Source organism: Amblyomma americanum, chromosome 4, assembly GCF_052857255.1.
Source record: "Amblyomma americanum isolate KBUSLIRL-KWMA chromosome 4, ASM5285725v1, whole genome shotgun sequence".
Lineage (NCBI taxonomy): Eukaryota > Metazoa > Arthropoda > Arachnida > Ixodida > Ixodidae > Amblyomma > Amblyomma americanum.
The window spans coordinates 131177336-131201491 of NC_135500.1; the positions used below are offsets into that span (position 1 = coordinate 131177336).

The 24156-nt window shown below is 46.9% G+C and overlaps 1 protein-coding gene across 1 annotated transcript in view; it reads right to left on the bottom strand.

The window, feature by feature from the left end:
* The window catches only part of LOC144130372 (cell adhesion molecule Dscam1-like), a 196001-nt gene that overhangs the window by 8625 nt on the left and 163220 nt on the right, over positions 1-24156 (bottom strand). The window contains exons 7-24 of the mRNA XM_077664298.1: positions 23443-23760; positions 22440-22585; positions 19097-19358; positions 17601-17762; positions 15946-16239; positions 15679-15798; positions 15229-15402; positions 14272-14419; positions 13059-13207; positions 12206-12337; positions 11390-11557; positions 9441-9511; positions 8696-8960; positions 6995-7093; positions 5198-5386; positions 4386-4679; positions 3962-4153; positions 2619-2920 (exon numbers count right to left, since the gene is read on the bottom strand). Coding sequence (XP_077520424.1) covers positions 2619-2920; positions 3962-4153; positions 4386-4679; positions 5198-5386; positions 6995-7093; positions 8696-8960; positions 9441-9511; positions 11390-11557; positions 12206-12337; positions 13059-13207; positions 14272-14419; positions 15229-15402; positions 15679-15798; positions 15946-16239; positions 17601-17762; positions 19097-19358; positions 22440-22585; positions 23443-23760 — 3485 coding nt within the window. The remainder of the gene's footprint in view (positions 1-2618; positions 2921-3961; positions 4154-4385; positions 4680-5197; positions 5387-6994; positions 7094-8695; positions 8961-9440; positions 9512-11389; positions 11558-12205; positions 12338-13058; positions 13208-14271; positions 14420-15228; positions 15403-15678; positions 15799-15945; positions 16240-17600; positions 17763-19096; positions 19359-22439; positions 22586-23442; positions 23761-24156) is intronic.

Below are 24156 nucleotides of genomic sequence, written 5' to 3' on the forward strand. Positions count from 1 at the left end.
AATTATTCCTGGTGTTTTAGAAACGCAGCCTCTTGCACATTGCTTTTCTCAGCGGCGGCTTTGCGTTGTCACCGCTTGTACTACATTCTTTCGTCTCCCTCCGACTTTTCATAAAGAGATGTATAAAAGAGTGTGGTTTTTGTATGCTTGCATGACTGTCCGAAATAAAAATGCGGTTTGCAGGGAAAAACTGCTTAAAGGAAATAATCCGAGACAACTTTTAGTGTGATGAGTCGATTCATGACGTCATCGAAAAGGAAGGAAGAGAGAAGCGCCGGCAATAGCACTATCAGCCTTTACACTTTTTGGACAAACAGAACATCAGCGTCACTATATAGATACAAATGCGCTAGATGGAAGAATGTGGCCACGCGGAAACATTGCGCATCTAAATTATATAGTAACCCAAAAGCCAAAGTAGATCCCAGGCAGGCTAAGATGCCTGTTGCAGCTGTTCACTGAACAGAGTCAAGCTGCAGCTTATCCTGCAAAAATTATTATTTTTTTTGTAAATGAAATTTCACTTGAAAGTCAAAGCCCTGCTTTGTGGTTCCGTAAGCATTGTCTTCGTTCGCGCTGCTTTTTCGCCTTGAACGCAATAATATTAAAATAAAAAAAACTAATGGTGATCAATTGGACTTATGAGGAGGAAATTAGGAAAGGATTCGGCTTTTCAACTCAGCTCGTTTTCTCTTCCTGTCATTTTTTTAATCACATTAGCACGGGTTCGTACCGCCGTCAGCACGCTTAACACAAACGCTCGATTGCGTGTCTTCCACTAGCATTAGCGCCGTTGGGCGTCGTTTGCTAGGGGTGAGATAAAGTCAGGGTCGAAGGAGGGCACCAAATGTCTCCAATCACTGTAAAAAACACCGTGCAGCGTGGTCTCGGACCCAGTGCCCAGCGCTCAGCGGCTCTAATGTCAGTGCAGGACGCGCACTCGAACTTTCGTGTTTAGCGTGCTGACGGCGGAAAAAATGACTTTTTATGAGCACATAGTGCAGCTTCTAGCATTCGCCTTTTATTTTATTCAATATTTCTTAGTCACCTCTAATTTTCATTGTTCTGGTTAGTCATTATGTAATGAGTCATTGTTTCTTTTTTTCGTTATCTGACTACGCATCTAAATCACCTTTATTTGTGAAGTCCATGGAAGAGAGAGGGTAGAAAGGTGGGTTTCTTAACAAAGTAAACAAAGTTATCAAGAGGGAAACGAGCCTCAGGGTTCTTAGCCAAAGTTCCGACAAGAGGACTTGTCGCCCGGACCAAGACAAGTCTTCCAGTCGATATGTTGGCTAAGCACCCTGACGCGTTCTCCTGCTTTGTTAACTTTGTGTCTTCATTTCTTGAACAATTCTTAGTCTTCTTTAATTTACTAAGTCGTGATTAATCTTAATATCGTGAATCAGTGTTATTGTGCACTTATCTACTGTTCCTCAATCAGATCTATCTCCTAAGTTCACCTTATACACCCTTACACGCATTGCCTTCGGAGGCTTCAGACGTACATTGGACAGTTTTCGTCGTTATGACATCCCTAATGACTCGGCATTAAAAAAACTGGCAGTGGCTTAGCTTGGCTATGCCAGGATATACGCAGCGAGAGGTAAGTTTCCCTGGCTGAGCTTGTTGTGGTCATTCTGTGTTTAGCAATGAGAGACATTAGATATACACATGTTTTATTGATTTTGCTTGACAGAGACGAAGACTGCCCGATGATCTGTGAAGTAGCATGCAGCGGTCTCAATTTTGTCGATACAGTATTTCGATTTGGTAGAGCCTCTCAAGTATACAAGCTCAATAGTAGTTCCCCATTGCGTAGTCTGGACGTGAAGGGTACGAAGCTAAATCAAATTCAAACTCTTCTTTCATACACTAGAGAGTCCTTCCTGCTTCCGGTTGAAATCACCCAAAGTCTTAAGCAACTGTAGAAACCGTGCCGTAAGATGGCATAAACTTGGCAACCACATAAATCGTCTGTTTGACAGATGTCCTCATTGCCACGTAGACTCCTTGGATGACAATGCCGCTTTCCAGAAGCCGAACACAGCAGGCTTCACCTTATTCACCGCGGGAGATGTCCGACAGCGGTGATACCTAGTTTCACGTACACACAGACTCCAGCGTCCTTATTTGGATCAAGCCAACTGCCAGGCCACCACCTCAGGATCGGAAGAGTTAACCTTCTCTTGTCTATACGGCCATTTAACAGCGGCTGGACTCTCCTTCTCTGCATGCTTTTCAAACGTTGTGATACAGACGCCCACTACATCTCGGCCTTTTATACGCAATCCTGCGCATGCGATTCGGGTGATGGAGCGGCGTGCGGCGAGGCGGCGACAATGAACGCGGCGCAGCTGTGGGTCTCTCTGGTTACCATGGTATCGGCGCATGCGCACAACTGCTCATCCGCGTGACGTCACGCTCGGCTTTGACGGTGGAGCGGGCGCGCAGCCGTGGTGACGGCGAAGCGGACGCCACACTTTGCTCCTTTTCGGCTGCCATGGTAACGGCGCATGCGTACAACTCGCCTCTCCCATGTACCGCGAAATGCTTGACTGGTAGCCCAGTGTAGCTCTCGCTACAAAACAATTTGACCAAAGCCGGGTACCACTCACCGAGTTTTCCCTCGGATGCTGCGGCACGTCGTAAGCGTGCTCGACCATCCTCGCAGACGCGTACGGGGACATGGAGGGGTCGGCAGCACTCACGGCGCGAGCACAGGGGTCGTCGTCGTCACCGCAGCCGCTGCCCCGCCGGGAGATGTCGGGCAGCTTAGACGACGCGTAGGGTGACGGGTAGTACTCGCGGCTGCCGGCATCAGCGCCATCTACGCCTCCACCGCCGAAAGTTCCGCGAGCCTTCTCCAGCTCGGACATGGCGAACGAATCCATCTTTAGGTCCTCGCAGATGCGCACTCCTGGAGAGAGGAGGGGAGAGGAAAATATATATACCCAGACTCTTACTTGGATGCAGGAGCGATGAGGTTATTCCGTGGTAGCCCTATAGAATGGAATCTTTATTTACCCGATATGCCAGGAAGCAATAAATCGAACCGAAGCAATTGCTTTTGAGTTTCTGCTTATCTTGGATGTTTTTTTTTGTAGAACTGTGAGAGCTGATGCAACCATCCAGATATCCCATATTTCTGTTGCAGGCAGCCTTACTTCTGCTGCGCGTTTTTGAGAAAGCTAGCTAGAAGCTAAAGATATATTAAGGTCACTGGAATTTGAGAAAGCTTAAAATATGGCTAATACTTCCGTCGTAGTGTCTTCGTTTAAACTTTTCTGCTGCACGTAGTATTCCTGCCTAAGTTATGCCATTGAGGCGGAACAATGCTTACTCGCCGTTATTTGCCCCACACGCGGTGTCTGCACAGATGGAATAGGCTTCCGGTGAATGATACGAGACACTATCAAGCAGCTGCCATTAACAGGAAACGCGGAATTCATGACGTGCAGGAAATGCACGTCGGGTGCTTTTTGTATCATTCCGAGTTCAAGCATTTCTCGCCCGCTGAGCGGTCGTTGTAGTCGAGAGATCCACTATGGGTGCTTCTTTTGCGACTGAATATTGCCATGGACGCTCAAGTCAATCTTCTTTCACTAAAGCAATCGCGGACTAACATGCGGAAGCACGACGCCATGATTCTCTTTAACGCAATATTTGCAATAGCTAATAAAAGGCTCCTTTTATTCGAATGTTCTCCTTGAAGGTGGTTTTGGGATGAGGTTATCTTTCTGATGGGTATTGGTATTGTTTCTTGTAGTACAGAACGGCTAGCTCTGGGCTTGTCCTCACCAGTGCCGAAACGTGCCCTGTTGGCAACGGTGCGGTAGATCTTCCCCAGGCAGTATACCGATGCCGAAAGAGCTAATCTCGTTGCCATTTGTCTATTTATGAAGAAAAATACTGCTTAGTAGAAAGGCTTTTCTCCTGCTCCAAGGTGTAAGCATTTCACCTTCGTAGGTACTGATGGCCGACGGAGGCGACCCTGAGGACCTCCTCCTGCAGACGAGCACCATGATGGCCACAGTCACGGCCATGAGGACGATGATGGAGCAACAGACGGGCACGATGATGGAGAGGCTGCGGTACCGATGAGCACTGCTCTCGCGTCCGGCCTCTGATATCTTGTCCGGCTCCAGCGGACCTAAGAGCGAAGCATCAAGCTTCAGTCCCGTAGCAGAACTATACTTTCTTCAACTTCGCATATTCCATCCAAAAACTTAAATAGGTTTATTCTATTTTGTATGTCTGTGTGCTCTGGAGTCTTATGTCTTGTGTTTGGTTCGTATGTGAGTACTGAATTTTTTTCTTCTATGTCTACAGCACGCACTAGTAAATAAAGCAGCGAGTTATTAGACATGAGGGGCTTCACTTACTGCCGGCGAGCGTCAGAGTGGCGACGGTGTACTCAGCCTTGGTGGAGCCTGCGCTATTGTAGGCGACCACGAGCAGCTGGTACCAGGTGCCAGGTACCAGGTCGGTGACCGGCACCACGTCCCTGTCTGGCAGCACCCGCGACGACAGGAGCGTCCAGTCGGGCTCATCGCGTGGCCGGTACTGGACGAAAAAGTGGCTGATGGGGCAGCCGCCGTCTCGCCACGCGGCCAGCACAAGACCCAGGAGAGTCACGTTGGGCAACACGGCCGCTTTCGGGGAAGGGGCCTGGGGCGCTGAGAGCAGTAATGAAAGGCGACAGTTACGGTGAGTTACGCTGATAAAAAATACATTGCACACAGCATACTGCTTATTAACTTACGGCGGTACAGTTCAGGCTTGGTTCCAGCTTTGCTTGTTTAGTTAAACCTGAGTAAAGTTATTTAAATGATTCTGTCCTGTTGCGGACCGAAAAAAAAATTATGACATTTTTTTTCTTAGGCACAGTTGATTGTTTTAGTTCAGGCAGACGAACTGCATTATGATATATAAAGTGATAATCTGCAATTGGTATGTTATAAACAAGAGACAGGGTTAGATTCAGCCAAACGATTTCAAAATAAATATAATATAATGACTAATTCTCCACGTGCTGAGCCGCATCAAAGAATACAAGTAAAGTTACATGTATTGGTTCTTTTTAAATGATTCTCTAACGCAATATTTTGCACCTTATAGCAACGACAATTCGGCGGTAAAGGAGAGAATGACGTTCGGCAGCAAACTTGAAAACCTGCAGCGAGTGAAGACGTACCTGTGCCTTCCGTCTTCACTTGCAGGAGCTCCTCGGACTCGCTTCGTCCGTGCCGGTTATAGCTGAGCACAGACAAAGAATAGGCGGTGCCACACTGCAGACCCTCAAACAGGTAGCTGCGCTTGTCAGGACCCAGTGACACCTCACTCCACTCGGCACCGTCGTGTATGCGGTAGCGAGCTACGTAACCTGCGTCGTGGATGAAAGGAAACGAAGAAAGTTTAAAATTTCGGGTTTAGACACCGGAAACTGCACATTGGCTGTGATTAAAGTTTTAGCGGAGGGCTTCAAGTTTATTTAGACTACCTGGGCTTCTTTAACTAGTGTTGACATCGCGAAGCACACGGGCTGTATTTTTATTCCGCCGCGATTGAAATATAGCCGGCGTGACGACACTTGAACCCACGGCCTTGCGAAAGCAGTCAGACTCCGAGGCCAGTGATCGACCGTGGTGGATCAATACGGAAGAGCAGCCACAGCGTTTGCGCGGTGAACAAGCTAGTTTCTTGCAAATTTCGTGCATAATATATCAATACCTTGCTTTTCTAGACATCACCAACTAGTGGTATCTGCTGACCAGCAGCGCCGGACACCGCGCAACTCAGTGGGGATACCGTAATCCTCTAATTGTGAGAAAACCAGAAAGTCCCGAAAGATTCGGCGTGACCACAGAGGTTATCATGGCCGACTCTTTCGTGCCAATGAGGAATCTAACCTATAAAATATTTTCGGCGTTCAAACCAAATATTTCCGACAGCAATACAAACTCAATGGGGTGAAAGGAAGATTCAAAATTGCTCTGGTGATTTTGAGCGTTCAGCGCTACTCGACATGTGTTGAAAGCCATGTAACCTAGAAGGGCATGTCAAAATTTCCTAGGATTGAGGAGAACGCGTTGTATAGCAAGCTAAATTAGACAGACATTGCAGAAAAATTACGTGTCATCAACTTTATAGAGGTTAGGGTTTTAAGTTCGCTCCTTGTTTTTGGTTTCTTGGATAAAATTCTTTTCCTTAGCGCACGCGTGAGGCTTTGCCTTGCAGCAACTGATGTCGCGAGTAGCATAGGAAGTGGACTTGCATATATATATATATATATATATATATATATATATATATATATATGTTCTTTTGGGATTTTTTATGAACTAAGGTTTCATATTTCTTCAGAAGTCGTATGATATTTAGGGTCCGAGAAAGAATACAGCGACAGGAACGAAAGGAAGCCACAGCTACAATTGGAGCAAGCTCATAATGCGCAGAAGTGAACAGGTGTTGAAAAATATTTAGGAATGTAGGCATTAATTTAATGATAAATATCGCGCATTATTTCATAGCCTTATTACTCGTTCTGCATGATGTCACACAAAAGCGTGGCTTAACTGTTACCGGTATTTTGCAATACAGCAAGAACAAAAACTCTAGGTTGCTCAGCCGCTGAATATATTTACCTGAATTCACTCGTTGATTTCGGCTGCTTTGAGGACCCTTACGTATATACTCGAATAAAGCGCCAAATGACGCTTCAACTAGGAGGTCTTTCCTGATGCATTCAGCACTGCTTGAGGGCATAAATAATTTGTTTGTCCCCCCTCTGTGACCTATTTTCTACCGTATGTAGGAGCACTGGGAAAATCCGGTGAACGCGGACCAGCACTTTGATGAAAGTCGCAGCATCTGAGGTTCGCAAAAACGTGAAATTAAAAAAAATAACAAGGGCGCGCTTTAGTACGGGACCGCGAGAAACTTCTTGGTTCTGGATTCGGTAATCTCCCTGTATGCGTAATGACAAGCTTACCTTCGACGACTTCTGTTCCTTGCTCCTGTGGCGTCCATGTGAGTTCAATAGAGTCCGTCGTCCTAGTCGTCACGGTAACCACGGGAGGATGTGGCGGGTCTGCAAACAGGCGCACAGCTGCATCTCAGCACTCTCATTTGCAGCAGCTGGCTCACGCGTATATATCGTGGGAAAATCCAAGCTATAAGGTTCACCGGGCGCATATATTACCTACTCAACCAGGCATATTGAGTAAGAGCTACGCTGTTCTGAGAAAGTACGTGCTGAACCATACACTAATCGAATTAATCGGGAAGTGGTGCTTTAAAATATGTCACAGTCATTAAACGTGCCTATGATCTTAGGCGACAAGCTCATGCAGGAGCTTTTCAACAGCAAATGACATTCCAGCACTGCGTTCATGAAGAATAACGGGCTATTAAAGTGAGCAAAGGAATAGGAGCCGTCACAAATGATGTTTGCTTTATTATGATGCCAAGTCTGGGTCATCTGGAACTAGCAGCATTCGCTTTTAGCAAACCAAAGGAGGGGGCACTGGTGTTATGGCTACTTCTTCGGCGCTGAGGAGGGTGTAGAGACAGCAAATTTTTAAAGCATAAAATAAAATAATAATCAAGAGATCAGCATCTCTATGTTCCCTTTCATTTGCTTATTACACTTCGAGGTTTTATTGAAATTTGTTACTCGTAAATGCACCACCTTCTTGTGAAAACATACTCGGTGCAAGCATGACAATTGTCGATATCCACACAGCGGGCTTCTTCTTACAGGACTTCATGCAGCAACAAATAGAAGACTCGGTATAGTCTAGAAGAGCGGTTGACTGTTGAAAACCGCACTTTGAGGAAACCTTTATGGAAAAAAGCGTAGTCTGCTTTTTCTGAGCAATCTAAACGTCGTCTGACCGTCTTTAAATGCCGGTTTGGAAGCTCCCGTTTCTCGCTTGTGAGTATAGTGAAACAGAAGCTTCTTTCAAGGGCATCTCGTTAGACAGAGCCATTGCCTCCTCTAGAGGAGGAGATGACAGAGCTCATGCTCTTCCGAAATCTCTTGGAATACTTGTCAGTGCCTATACCACCCTCAGTGCGGGTGCTTCCTTTCAATCTGATCGCGAATAAATTGTTAACGGGCATTGTGACAAAAGAAATAAGATTACATGAAAAAGAGTTCTAGAGATAATATACTCCTAGTGTCCAAGAAAAATCATTCTTCTAAGAAAAAAAGAAGTTATTCGCAATCACTTGTAAATTTTCCTATGCTCTTTTTTTAAATGCAGGTACATGGGCGGCCTATAACAGCTAAAAACCAGCAACGGTAGTTCAGATGGTTTAGCATCAAGCTGGTAAACCCGAGGATCCAAAAGCTAACTCCCACCACGGCGGCCGCATTTTTGATTATGCCCGTGTGCTGCCTTAAATAACTGGTGGTTAAAGAACCCCTGTTGGTTAAGATCAGCCCGAACCCCACTTCTACGGTCATCCTCATAGGTCATTGGCCGCTTCAGAACATTAAACCCTTATAGTGCTCAAAATGTCACAGCCGAATTAGCAACATTTCGCCGTAAAAGCGAAAAGATACGCACAATGATTTTGCGAATGATTGCGAAAGCTACGGTTACTCTAGCCGCTCGTTGTAATCATGAAGTGGACGCACCGCAATGAACCCTTTTGTGCGCACTGCCACCTGGCGTCGATAACTAACCGTGTTCGTGCGTCTGCACCATGATCTCGTCAGACAGTGGCCCCGCCCCCTTTTCGTTGTAGGCCTGCACGACCACCGCGTAGGCGGTGGCGCGTTGCAGGTTGTCGACCACACAGCGGGTCAGCGTGCTGCCCCCGGTGCCAGTTGAGGAGGCTCCGGGCGGGCCGGTGATTGTCTTGAAGACGTACGGCTCGGTGGAGCCGTGCACTCGGTAGCCCACGTAGTAGCCCTGGATGTCGCCGTACTGCAGGTGTACGGGGGGAGGCTGGAATAGTGTGACATGGAGTGGAGATGTTAATGAAAAGAAACAGAAAGATACCGAAAGAAAGATAACGTTACGTAAGCAAGAAAACAAATAGCGAAACAGAGGCACAATGTGTGTGTGCTTAGCTCATAATGTGGTCTTTCACGCGCGTTGAATTGTTGGCACAATTGTTACGCTGGCGTCGGATGTGGCATGGCTCATATTTATGACGGAGATGTGCTTACGCAATTCCCGCACGTATGAGACGGCTAGAGGTTTTGCATACATCTCCATACTAACTTACCAGCTAAAGCTGCATTCTTGGACGAAAAAAACAACAAATGATTTGACTGTCAGCCAGAACATCACATTTGCGCTTTTAAAGTGAGATGCATATAAATATGCCACAATATTGTACAATGTGTTAGCATAAGTATTCGTGAGTTTACCGTTGCTCTTAGCGTGCGTACTCGTGCATGTTAATATCGCTGTTGGTCTCACCTTCCATGAAACTTCCACTCTCCTCGAACTGACAGCCGTCACCTTCACGCTCTGGGGAGGTGTCGCAGGAACTGCATGTTTCGTAATAATGGCCATTTCAGGGCACTGGAGCGGAAGTTGAACAATTCTTAGTTTGCGCGAACTAATTTTGCATGCTTCATTTTCTCATAATTAGCCTGAATATGCATTACCGACGAGGCAGCACAAGCAATGAAAAGAATCTATGCTAGCGACTATACTAGTGACTTAAGTTCCTCCCTCTTCCAACGGTGGCTTTAATATTCCTTTCTTTTGCCCTTTTTATTCACAAGCAATTCCATAAATCAGTTTTATTTCATCAGTTTAGTGATGCAGTGCAATGGCCGCTAGCAATAAATGTCATGCCTGGTTGCTGTCTAATACTCGTTAGCACAGTGGAGCAAGCGCTGTGAAAATATTTACCTCCTTGGAAGGTTTACTGAGCTGTAAGCAATGATATCACGTTAAGCGGGAATTCGCGAAATTCGATAGTAGATGCAAATGATTCGGGATGACACATCCATAGTCCAGGAGGCGGAAAATTAACATAAAGTCGAGGTCGGATATATCGAATCCGGATATCTGGAAGTATTGACTATATCGAAAAGAAATATCATCCCCTTGAAAATCCGCTGTAAATGTATAGGAAAGCCGAGCAGTATATCAAACTCCAATTTCGCCGGTATCTCGGTATATCGAACTGTGTGCTGCAGCCCTCCTTACGGTGCTTTTCCTTGCGGTGCTCTTCGATCCCTTTTCGAGCACAGAGACAGGGCGGCTGCGCAGCCTCGGGCCCCTGCTGACAGAGCTGCCGTTGTGTAGCCGCGTGACGAGATAAACATGGGATGTGCTTGAGGATAGCCTTTGATCTCTTGTAGGAATTTTCTACGCCACACCACTTTCATGCGGCTACGTAAGTAAAACCTAGCCTCAGTACTTGCTTCTGCACCGAAGACTGTGCGGAAACCATCTGTACCTTAATTTTAATGAGCTTGTTCTTTTTAGAATGTACTGAGTGCATAAATAGGCATTTAACGATAGGCTCTGGCTAGTTCCAAAGCACTGTCAGCTACGGCTTCGATGTGAAGCAGGCAAGGCGTAGTGAGCCCTTGCGAGAGACATATGCCTCAAGAACGCCGGCAGACGGCACGTCGCTGCAAGAAGCGTATGATTAGCGTGGGTGCAATGTATTATTGCTTTACAGATAATGAATTTTATTGTCATTTTTTATGCATCGAATTATCGATATATCGAATTATTACTCGCCCCCCTTAAAATTCGAAATATGCGCGGCCGATGCTTCTATGTATGGGCTATAGAGTAATACCGACAGTAGCGGCGCCTCTGGCCCTATGCAACGCAAATAGTAGCCACAGCTTTGCTACAATATCGCCCAGCACAGATACGGCACTAACAGTTACCCGTTGTTCTCTCCCTGCGCCGCCTTTGCGCCTCGACGAGGCTTGGTGCACGGATTCCCTCGATTTGATATCCTACTTTTCAGAAGTAACCATACGAACATGCAACCTGTGGTCTCTGCCGCGAAACGAAATGTTAAGGCGACTAGCGACGGAGCCGACACAAGTGACGTAGGGCGCCTCGACACTGCGTCCCTCAGAAGATGCGCCATTTCAGCCCCACGAAGCAGACGACAAACGCGACGCACATCACGGCACATGCGCGTGCTTGCAGAATAAGGGGAAGGAATCGTCCGACCCCGGAGACTCCGGAGCCACCAGAGCGGTGGCGGAGCGGGCGCCTTGCACCAGCCCCGAGACTACCCAAGACTAAATGAGGTTACCATCAATCATATTTCCCGCCAAGCTTTCTGGGTGTAGCAGAATTGAACCCCAGTTACCTCCTGGCTATCTCACTCCCTACTATGGGTCGTACAGATCTAAGACTGCTGGAAGCGGAACCACTGCGCTCACCTTCCCCGTCGGTGATGACGGTAAGCGCGTCGCTGGGAGGCCCGATGCCGATGGCGTTCTCGGCGAGCACGCGGAAGTTGTATTCGGTGAGCGGGTGCAGGTCCTGCACCGTCACCTGGCTCTGGTCCGCCTCGGCCACCATCTCGCTCAGCTGCTTCTCCCACGATTCTGCAGAAATGCGCAAAGCTGGGAGATTTATTAGAGATAAAACGATTGCAGCATGAAAGAACTACGTTAATTTTTATAATATTTTCATGTTTAAGGACTACAAGATCGTGTGTAAATGCAAAGGCGTGTATAATAAATGGACTTAAAAAATGAAAACGGCTTCTCCAAATCATTTAGCAGCCCTCTTAGATCTATGGCAGCTTAAACTTTGACCTTCCGTTGATAAATAAGACGGAGAAGACATTCTTCAAGAATGGTAGCCATTTGCTTAGTTATGTTGAAATTTATTCGCATTCTTACACTCTGTTTCACATTTCATCCGCCGGGCGTTACATGGTTAAATTAATTTTACTCATGCTGCCTATCAGCGGTAAACAAGTAGTAGTCGGTTTTTTATTTACATCTACCACTGCGGTAAGAAAGGACCACTAAAAGTAATAACGAGAACCGCCACACTACATGTCAGCCGTGTGCGCATGCCAATCCTGAATCGTTCTTCCGAATGTGACCTCTCTATTCTCTTATGTGACCTCTCTATTTTTGTGCGTCACAGCATAGACATTAAACGCGCATTTTTAATCCGTCGAGGCGTCAAAGTGTGCCATGGCAGTAAATCAAACGGGCCCAAGAGACCGTTCCTGGTTTTACCTATGCTCCTCTTGTATTGCACGATGTACTTGGAGATGGGTGAGTTTCCGTCGCTAGGACTCTTCCACAGGATAGTGACAGAACGGCTCAGGACGTTCAGGGCTTCAGGTCTGGGAGGCTGATCCGGACGGTCTTAGAGAAAGCAGGAAGTGAAAGCAGAAATGAAAAATATTTGCTTTTATTGCTATAGCCACCCAAAAAGGCTGTTAGAGCTGAACAAAATTGGGCACAGTCTGGGCTTTGAGTTGGTGCTCTGGGAAATCGGTAACTCTGCTGGCTTTTTGTACGTTTAGCAAGTAAGTAAGAAAGCATGGCGCTGCAACTGAAACAACTCGTAATCATCTTCAATGTCATGCTCTTTACGCTGCTGCCCATCTCAGAAGCATGCTTCTTTTCAGAGTCATCGTTCAGGCTTTTTAAAAAAAAATTGCTCATAGAGGAAGCCCTTTTTGAGAATGAAAATGAAAACGAAAGGGAATGAACTTTATTTCTGTTAGTAGATAGGTGCTTTTGAATGTAATAAAATAAATAAAGAGTTATCTCTGTCACTGGAAATATGAAGTGTAGGCTTCGCAAAAGTCTTTATAAAGTTTTTTGAGGAAGAGAGTGCAATGACTGAAATGTTCCCATTTGTAGAAACAGCTTAAAAGCTCTGACTATAAGCTTTTTGCGATTGCCGAAAAAGCACCAGCCATTCAATTAAGATGCTTATTAAAATCTGGCTCTAATCATAAAGCACATATTCGGACTTGATAAGTTAAGCCTTTCCAAGGGGCAACGCTTGAAGCCTTTTTTTAAAAAAAAAAAACGACGGTGCGGATAATACTCACCATAATATAAAAGTAGGACTTACCTTGTATCGACAAATGCGTGACCTGCTCATCGTGCCCGTATGCGTTCGAAACCTCGCACTTGACGGTGCCGGTATCGTTCTTCTCTGCGAGTAGAATGACCAGCTCGGACCACGGAGTATCTTCCCCAGAGTGGTCCTTGACGCTGTACCTGCACACGGGATAAGTGACAGCTGCGTTATTATTTGATTGCTCCTGTCCGTCACAAAAAAGTGAAGTTAGGCGACGCTTTTGTTGGCAGAAGATGATAGTTTTAAATTTGGATGCAGAGATCACTTTCATCCGCCGGCTTTTTACCTCCTGAGATAAAAGCGCCATGAAGAGCGAGAGCTGCAGTGCCAGAGTGGTAAGCAAGAGCCATCCTGTGATGATGAAAAAAAAAACGAAGGACTGAAGATCACTGCTGCCAATCATTCAAAAGCAAAATATAAATTTATTGCTGCCAGATGTAGAAATCGACTCACAGAGCTCCTCGCCACTATACCAGTTAGCATTAAATCATGGATGCTAACCTTGTCTCAGTGTTTATGACGAGAACTTGTGCGGCATTATACAACGACATATATATTGCTGGAAGAAAGGCAGCTTGTGAAAATTGTAGGCCTGGAATGGGTAGGCCTGGAACGTTGTCTATATTAGTCGGACCAAAGACGAGTGCTGTACACTACGTACCGAGGATACTTATCCCCGTACGCTCTGCACAGTAGAACAAAAAGACCGTGTGTCCTGACTGGCAGCAGCGCGGGCGAACTATGTACAGAAGCGTGTCAGTTGCGCTTTTATTAGCTTCGAGCATGCTGGCGTCGCTTGCTGCGAGAGTGGTTTTTGCGCCTTTGGGTAAGGAGGCCGGCCTAAAGAACAAAAAATGCGCCGCTGTCCCACAGGATTGCATTCTTCTGAAGGCTTGCAAAAATGTTTATAAGCGGCGATTTAGGAATCACCTTAGGATGAGATGCAGCGATGGTGACCTGTGAATAAAATCTCACTCATGCGATGTTTATCACTTCCCCAGTGCTAAACTTTTCATATTTTTTTTTCAATGGATAACCGCTCGTGCAGCGCAACTTAAATTGGCAATTGAAAAGTTTTTCAGAGAATGTGCTGAAGAGGCGCTCGGAAAAGAACTAAAAAATAATTTAAAAAATTTCCGCATACTTGCTCGAATTTATTGTGAAAGATCGTTGCAAGTAGAACTTGTCAACGTCAATTTCTGACCTGGGACTGGAAAAGGCTTTGATGGGCTTGTTGTCCCTGGACCAGAAGAAGCTGATGGGCCCGTCTCCCGTGGCTTCGCAACGAAGTTTCACCGCCTGCCCTCTCCCTGCCATGTGTGACATGAAGCGCTGACGCACCTTGGCCGGAGCTGCAGTTGCGAATAAAAAACATGGCAGGTGTTTTTTATTTGAGTTCGGGTTGTTTTTAGTTACGCAAGCATTTCTTCACATAAGACACCAATTTTTTAATACCTCCCATATATGCACTTCTTTTGTTCCCCACACTTAGGCCGAGCATTTCCCCCCCTAAAACCCGAGCACCTAGCCGGGGGAAAGATTGCACCGATTGAGAAATCGATGGGTACCCGACGCCACTAGTGATCGAACCCAGATTGTCCCGCATAAAAGGCAGATAATCTAGCCATTAGACAACAGCTGGAGTTATAAACAAGGACCACAAATGGGCTTTGTCGTGCATAGCGGATATACAGCGGTGACGTATCAATTTTCTGTCATAAAAGTGTACGCACACTTGGCTGCATTTTGGTGTGCTTCATTTTAACTTAACTCTCGCACCAGTCATCACTGTGGGACGCCCTGTACCCTCTCCCATTTTTCATTCCTCTCCTCTTCAGCTCTATAAGGGAAGTGAAGCGTAGGAAGTGAAATTAGAGAGGGGGATTTCTCTCTTTCTATTATGGCACCCTCCAACCAAGACGTCATAAGACAGGCAAACGAGCATTTATTCAACATGCGGGTTCTAATGCTGGCCCAGTAAAAAAGAGACAGGCAAAGAAAAAGAACGCAATAAAAGCAAGGTTCAGGACGCAGCAGACATATCTAATTCCAAAATTGGTGCTCAGCGCTTCGTATGATTGTTATTGCTATGGAACATGCTGCAAAGGTATATGTTAAAAAGCGACGGCTAGAGGCTGCACTAATGCAGGATGTTACGCACCGCGCACGTTGACTTGCACGACGGTGTAGAGGGGCAACCCAACGCCGTTGGAAGCCTCGCACATGTACCCTCCGGCATCAGAAGTCTCGACCTCTTGGATTACCAGAGATCCGTTCACCAGAGCTTGCATGCGGGAGCTGCTGATTACTGTGCGAAACTCGGTGCTCTGAAGCCCTGAAAAGACCATGCGGCACTTGCTTCCACAGATTTACAAAGAGGAAAAGAAGCTAGGTTAACAAAATAGACTGCGATCACACGGGTAATTAATAAATTTACCCCTACGTTACTCTCTCCTGGAGTACGGCAAACAGCATCGTCGTACCTTCCCCAAAAGAATTATCCTCGCTACATTCGCTATAAGAAAAAGGGCTATCCCATCAACCTCCAGTTAGCTCTGTCTAGGAACAGCCGCGAAACCACCTAATCTCAGGAAAAAAACACTGTAAATACCTGCCGACTTCTTCCAGCGAACCCTTGGTTCAGGGGTTCCGTCTGCCTGACAGTCAAGGATGACACGTTCCCCGGTCGTCACTGTGGTATCCGCAGGTTCTAGCCGCCATCTTGGCGGCGCTGCATGCCAAAATTGAGGATATACGCAACAAACAGAAACACACGAATTGCAGTTAAATTGGTCAATAACTCTACAAGGAGTCCTGCTTGTTTTATGAATTGAGAAAATTGCCCTAATTAGCTGCCTTGGATTCGGAGTGTACTGACCGTAGACGACTAGCGGCGCCGAGAAGTTGACCGCGGCGGCCTCGTTCGCTGCCAGACAGGTGTACACGGCCGTGTGCTCCTCTCGCAGTGACTTGAACACCAGCGTGGAGATGAAGTCGTCCACGTGGCCGAAGGAGACTCCGTCCCTACCAGGAGCCGACTCCAGAGGCACGCCGTCGCGCAGCCAGGACAGCCGGATAGGAGCGTCCCCCTCAGGCACGCTGCACGTGACACTGGCACGGGAGCCCAGTTGAGGTTTCTCGGGAAACGAGAAGGGCGTGATCGAAGGGGGCACTGCACGCGTAGCAGGATAAGGGAAAGAAGAAAGTAAGAAAAAGAAAGCAAATGCATGTGGCCTCATTTACTTCGTTGGAAAGTTACTTAATGCGATAAACTATTGCTAGACATCAAACTAAGCCCAGCGCCAGTAGCCCTCACATGCCTTGTCTTGCGAAAGCCGCGACGACATTATCCCATCAAATTTCCTGACGTCGCCACAACGCCTGGTTGTGAGCTCTCACTAACTTTCCCCTCCCTCAGACTCCAATGTGTCGCCCTTATAGACTCCCGGTTCATTATTCTGCGTGTTGCAGTCCGTGCGTATGCCTAGCTCCCAAGGAAGATGAATGGATGGTGTAAAAGAGCGCTTGGTAGTTCTAATATCGCTACTCACGCACCGTTAAAACCCAGTTTTCTGCTTGTAAAGCGTGGTCTTTCCGACAGTTATCAATGCGTTGGTGAAGTATAGCTTACGTACAAGGACGCATCAAATTATTGTAGTGACTTTCGTCAACCCACTAATCTAAGACTTGACGAAAATAAGCAGTAATGCAACGTATAAGAACAATAAAGCACTGCTTCAGTATTCCAATTGACAAGCATAAGAACTTTAAGATTCCGCAATGAGGTGTTGAGAGTGAACAGTACTCTCAAAAAACGTAAGGCAAGGAGGACAGCCTATATTCCGAATAGAGCCAAGCCAAGCTGCGGTTGAGGACGTGCACTATATCTTTACAGAAGAAACCAGAAGGAGGAGAACGGGGCGAACACACGGAAACTCAAGGTTAATTATCAATCGAGTGCGTCATTCCCAGCAAAAAAACGAAACAACAAAGCAGCAACGCAGATCATACTGCACTAACTACTTGTATAGTGTATGAGCGCATGGCGTGGATAGCAATTCTTCCTTTCCGGCTCATGTTGTTTTGTTGCTGTTTTTTTTTACTGTATGTGCACAAGTTTAATGGCACATGGAGAGAAAATGCAATGAGCCGCGGAGTAGGAGGCAAGCTCTTTCCCATTCAATACAGATTTTCTTCCAAAACCGTAGAAGGCGAGTTACTGGATTTCTGCACTTTCGTTGTACGGAAGGAGAAAATTATACATGGATGCGGGCAGTGAAAGCAAAAATAATTAGTAAAATTAATTAATCTTTTTCTACGACGAGAGTGTGTAGTGCGAAACTGAAGACTGGTAAAATTGTAGGCTAGTACACTTTTTTAAATTTCATAATTTTCATTGCTAGATGAACGGATGGACAAAGAGACAGGCCGGATGGCAGGAGGGCAGGAGAGCAAACGGACAAGCGGGCGGGCGAGCGGGCGGGCGGGCGGGCGGGCCGGCAGGCAGGCAGAGACAGCTGTGGCAATGCTCACCGAGTACCCTGAGGTGCAGGTGGTTCCTGGCCTCAGCGCCATGTTCGTTGCGCACAGTGCACGAATATCGTCCCTCGTCGTCTTTGCGGCTCACAGTCTCCAGCACCAGGGATCCGTTCTGGTAGGGCATCACACGCTTGCTGCTCGGCAGGCTCTTGCCGTCTGCGATCCGAGCGGCTAGTATCCACGGGCACCAGACCAAGATTAAGCCTCGCTACGGCAACCACGTTTCAAGCAATCTAAAGAAGTTTATAATTCTGGCACCATGCTAATATAATTTTCACTTGTGATCCTAACCAAAGGATTCAATATGAAATTGAACAATTTTGATGATTCGAAGCTTCGACGTGACGAACGCGATGTTAGGTTCAAGGAAGAAGGTGTAGAGTAGGCTAAAAAGTCTGAATTGTAATGATGGCATAGAAATCAGCCATTTTCTGGATTCCAAGCTATTTTTCTCTTTAATCTCGAACTGCTTATAATACGTGTCCGGTACTCTACCAAGTGAGCTACGGAGCGTAATTCGGAGGTGGCGGGTTCAGTTCCCACCGGCAGCATGCAGATGTTTTTCTTCTGCTTTTGTAATCAATCATACTTAAGCGATAAAATATTCACTTATAATGTCCATTGATCAACACCAAAAATTCAAAAATAATAATAAAATTAACAAACACCCCTTGACAAATATATATATATATATATATATATATATATATATATATATATATATATATATATATATATATATATATATATATATATAGCGGTAATACAGGAATTTTTACGTCCGCCACTATGGACGACGGTGGCGCTGTTCAACACTCTACGTTCGCTTACACCAAACATAAATGCCCACGAGAGCAGCAGATTGGCCAGGTTCGGATCCCAGCGGTGGCATGGTTGTTTTCTCCGCTTTTTTATAGTTAATGTTCCTTAAGCAACAGTTTAATTTAGATATTATCCTGGTGGCGCTGGTGAACACTCTCAAGGTTCGCGTACACCAAATAAACTTAAATACCCACGAGAGCAGCAGATAGGACAGCCGTCGCCTTAGCTCAGTTGGTAAGAACACCGGACGCGATATTCGGAGGTCGTGGGTTCGCGGATCCCACCGGCGGCATGGTTGTTTTTCTGCTGCTTTATAAGTACTTTTCTTATATATATATATATATATATATATATATATATATATATATATATATATATATATATATATATATATATATATATATATATATATATATATATATATATATATATATATATATATATATATATATATATATATCAATAACTGTGTGAAATGCGGAAACTTACGTCGTTCAGTCAAATTGCAAAGTTATCACTTATGCCTAAATATCCCGCTTCGACATTCTTGTTCCGATTCGGGCCTCAATCCCGAGATGGCAGCTTTATAATTTATCCCTGCTTATTGCACTATACCTGCGCGTCTCTGCCTCTTTTTTTGTTACCGCAGTGAAGGCCCACTGGCTCACCTTTTCTCCAGACCACCCTGGTGATGGGGTATCCGGAGTAGGGGCAGTGCAACACCGCCCGGCGGCCGGCCACCACGGTACGGTTGTGCATGGCGTGCACTGCGGGCGGCCCCAGCACGTTGAGACGGCCCGAGTGGGCGTCCGCCCCGTTCTCGTTGGACGCCTCGCAGCGGTAAGCGCCGCCATCTTCGGGCCGCACCCGCGTGATGTTCACGAAGCTGATCACAGAGCCGTCACGGCTCACATAGTCACCGACGCGCACCTGTGACGAGACGGTCGCATCCACCGGACACTCATATGCCAGAACGGAACGGTAAAAAAATATGTGGTTATGTTGAGGGCCCCTAATTTTTATCTTATCGCTCGTGATAAGAAACAGAGGCAATAAAAACTAGTGGGAAAAAATGGGAAAATGAGGGAGCTTGAAAGATGGAAAGAAAAAATAGATATATGGTTTCGCTCTGGTCAAACCTGGAGTGACGGATTAGCAACAGCTGGCCGAGTGGTACTCGCTCAGTCGAATTGCAAAGTCAGTCTTTCGCCGCTGCGTGTTCCTTCTTCACCTTCGTCCCTGGACGTGTGTTCACTCTCTCCCCCTCCACCCCGACTCGGTTTCGCCGGCGCGCCGCGCCGGCGGGAGCTGCCAACGGCGCCGCCAAGCTGAAGGCTCGAAATGCTAGCGTAATATAGGCGCGCGGCGCACACACCAGCTGCGTGCTCTGACGTCACTCCGCGCATGCTCACAACTGACGAGACAGGCGGCGTCAGCTCCGCCGTCGGCGCAGCTTCGAGGCCCGTGCGCGTACGCCAGCTGCGGGCTATGACGTCACTCCGCACATGCGCTAAGTTGGCGGAGCGGCGGCGCCACGGCTCAGCGCGCAGCCACGCTGACTCCACGAAGTCGCTGGCGTAGTGTAGCTATCGCTACAAAACTTCGGAGCACTGCGGACTATCGCATTTTCAAAATAGGAATAAGAAGTAGAAACGCGAACAGTTGGATGAAATCTGTATTAGGTTTGAGCTCTAGCCCCGGTTTTATAGTGGCTGTCGTGGCACTGAACGTCAAATGTGCTGTAAACTAAGCTCATAGCACAACTAACAGATGTCTTTTGGATGCCTTTTAATACAAGGCTGCTGTATTGCAGCCCCCTTTTCTTAAGATGGAAGGAGGCAGTAACCCGAACCATTTACGCAGGTGTGAGGGATGCTCACGCTGATCATCCTACGAGCGGTAAAATGATTTGATCTTCCGCCGTGCTACAGACGAAGCCTTGTTTGCCCAATTTCTTTAAAATCTGAAATCACCTACTTCTTCGCCGATCACCAGAGACTAGCACATTAAAATTCTTGCCTCGTTAACCGCTTGGCTCTTATTTGATGAGGTTACCAGAATACCATAACAGAATTTTTTTTCTGATGGCTTCAGTGTACGCCTAGCAGCGGCGTTTTCACCCCCAGGTGCAAACGTTGCGAGGGCATAGCGGACATGATCCACATGATATGGACATGTTCGAGCGTTGGACAACTTTATAGAACGGATGAGTCCTGGGAGGCACTGCTCCACAACGAGGACGAAACTAAACAACGTGAAGTCACCCGTCTCGCCGTTGCCGCTGCTGAGATTCAAGAGATCCCGGTCGACGGCTGAGGGGAAAGGACGTGGCTGTGTCTCTTCTGCTGGATTTTTCATTTTCCCAGTTAAAAATATTTCTGTAAAATACACTGTATGAATGACACACACACACACACACACACACGCACGCACGCACGCACGCACGCACACACACACACACACACACACACACACACACACACACACACACACACACACACACACACACACACACACACACACACACACACACGCGCACGCACACACGCACACACACGCACACACGCACACACACGCACGCACACGCACACACACACACACACGCACGCACACGCACACACACGCACACGCACGCACGCACGCACACGCAAACACACACGCACGCACATGCACACACACACACGCACACACACACACACACACGCGCACACACACACGCACACACACACGCACACGCGCACACACACACACGCACACGCGCACACACACACACACACACACGCACACACACACACACACGCACACGCACACACACACACACGCGCACACACACACACACACACACACACACACACACACACACACACACACACACACACACACACGCGCGCGCACACGCACACACACGCACACACACACACGAACGCACGCACGCACACACACACAGGCTTTCTTGCATTGCTTCTCGTTTTTTTCCTGGTTACTCAGTTTTATTTTATTGCACATAAAATTGCACTCTATTTCCTTTGGCTTCCCTCATTACTCAGTTTAGCCACTACAGTTCAGCAAACGCAAAGGTCGGAATTTTGATAATTCTTTTTCTTGGGCTGTGAATGATTCGCATTCATATGCTCGTAATACCGGCGCAGCAAGCGCTACTAAGAGCTTACATTTTGAATTAAAACTTCAAAGTAAGTGATACTAAACTCTGGTCTTATTATTCCTCCAATTTTATTCTGCTCTTAAAGCACCGGTACGCGTAACGGGGCCCAAATGATTGTTTGTAAACAAGGTAATAAAAAGGAGTCACATTATCACATCCATTGCCAAGGTAAGCCTCTTCTTGTTTTCATGTGATCGAAAAATTTGACGAATGGTATATACAATGATACGCAAAAAATTAGCATCAGCAAGGGTGTCAACCGCGTCGCCTCCGCTAGCACTTCGCGTTATCTGCGCATTGCTTTCAATTCCACTGCTCGCACCACTGGATCTTTGCGTCTTTTCCCTCTTCGCTACCGCTTCAACCGTTCACATCGTTGGGCCCCGGCGTATTGCTCTTCCCGCTGCCACTGCCGCCTTAGCCCCCGCAATGCAGCACGCAGAGCACGCCGGATACCGCAACATTTCCGCTAGTGGAGGAACCGGCAGCATCCACCGTTAACGTAAGCGAGAACACAACTGAGCGCAACACAGAGCACGAGATGCTAAGCTGGCATGCGACGTCCATGTTACGCTGCAACGAGCCAAACCAGTTCGCTCTCCACTCTGCGCTTCCTTATGACTCTGTTATTCGCACTCCTCCGGCGGAGCTCCGCGCAAACGCTAGTTAACGTCCGCTCCGACAGGGGCACTGTGGTGGTGGCTTCCTGCGGACGCCTCACCAACAAGTCTTTAGAGAAAGGGGGCCAAAATACTGTCGCTAAAAAAGATACAGGCAGGGAACAGCACCAACTGCATTAGTCTTGTTGAGAAGAGGCAATCAGCGCATATGAAAGAAGCTTCACTCACACGGCTAGAGTCCTGGACTTGGATGCCGTACACAGACCACGTGATCTGCGGAAGCGGCGTTCCCGTTGCAGCACACCTGAGAGACACCGGCTCGTCCCGACGCACCACAATGTCATCGAAGTGTGACACCAGGACAGGCGGCTCAGCTGCACGGCGTATGCATAAAAAAAATTAACAACAAATAATCGTCAATGAACTAAACACAAAAACGACCGCGTGTGGCCTTTGGTGAACACTTCTCATTGTAGACGCGCATAGAACTTGGGAGATGCTGAAAGGCCTATGAGCGTTAAGGCCTCTCACAGTTCCTATCAGAGATGTTCTTCTCGATGAATTCCTGTCACACGTCTGCACTGTCAAATACAACCAAATACGCGTGCTTATTGGTAACAATGCATTGAAATCTGCACGTATGATTGAAGCCTGTCTAGAGTGTATGATTCAAAACGCTTTCCCTATCATGTAATCTATCACAGACTTACGTTTTATGAAGGATATCGGCACCTTCTTGGGAACTTTTCTTTGTGCGAATGAGCAGGCATGAAATCGGAGAAGTAAAAAGTGTCACGTCATTAACATACTGTTCGAAACTGTTGATGCGTAATGCGTGCTTATTGCGTACAAGTTTGGTCAAAAGTTTTCAGGCCACAGGGTCTACTTTTCAGGGGCATATCCTGCTATTTATGATAGCTTTAAAGCTGTCATGGTTCCCAGAGGTGAAAATGCTTCTCGTTTTGTCTGTATAGATTTTGGGCTTCGGGGGTGTCATAACTGCCCGACTATAGCCATCGATAGCTGACCCTGTGGACTGGGAACTTTTGAACTACCTTGCACATACGAACAGTTGCTTACATCTAGTGCTCTCTTAAAACAATACGGCCTCAGTAAGACAGACGACTGGTCGAGTTGGTACTGCGATGTGTTGGTACTTTTAGTACTGCGACATTGGTGGGAGTGACGTAGTACTTCTAGTAATAGGAAACTGATTGGGACGAGTACTTACACTTGACGTGGACGTAGACATGGCTTTGCGCGGAGTCCCTCTCGTTGGCTGCGTGGCATTGGTAGACGCCCGAGTCTCCGCTCTGTGCCGCCTGGATTCGGAGCGCGTAGCGGTTCAGCATCAGAACGCGCCGGAACAGCGCCGACCCTGTGCTGCTGGCCGCTGTGGAAGGCGTCCCTGGGCCGCTGGTAATCGGACGGCCGTCCTTTGACCATGTGACCGTACGCACGGGAAATCCGGACACACTGCAGTTTAGAGTCACCGACTCTCCGGAGCGGACCTCGCGTGTCCGGGACCACATCTGGACATCCAAGGGCTCTGCCGGAAAAAAAGATATTGGAAAGATTGCGAGTTCTTTATGAAAATTTGAGTCGTTACTTCCCTTGTATGCGTTATTGTACTGCCTTGAACTTTTTTTGTAGTTAAAGAGCAATTTTTACATTAGCACCTATCATAATTGTGATTAGGCGTATGGTAAGTCTTTTTCTTTATTGTTCTTGTGCCTTTAGTCTTCTTCGAAAAGCCTTTTTTCCTATGAGCTAAGCGATGCGCACACGTTAACACTCTACAACTAGCCGTAAAGCAACTGTCATTGTTTTTGTAATAAACAACGGTAAAACACAAAAAGGTAACTTATGTGTAGTGCAGTGTTAATCTAGGCTATTATTATATTAAGGTGCCACGAAATGATCTCGAATGCTACTCTTCTTATTT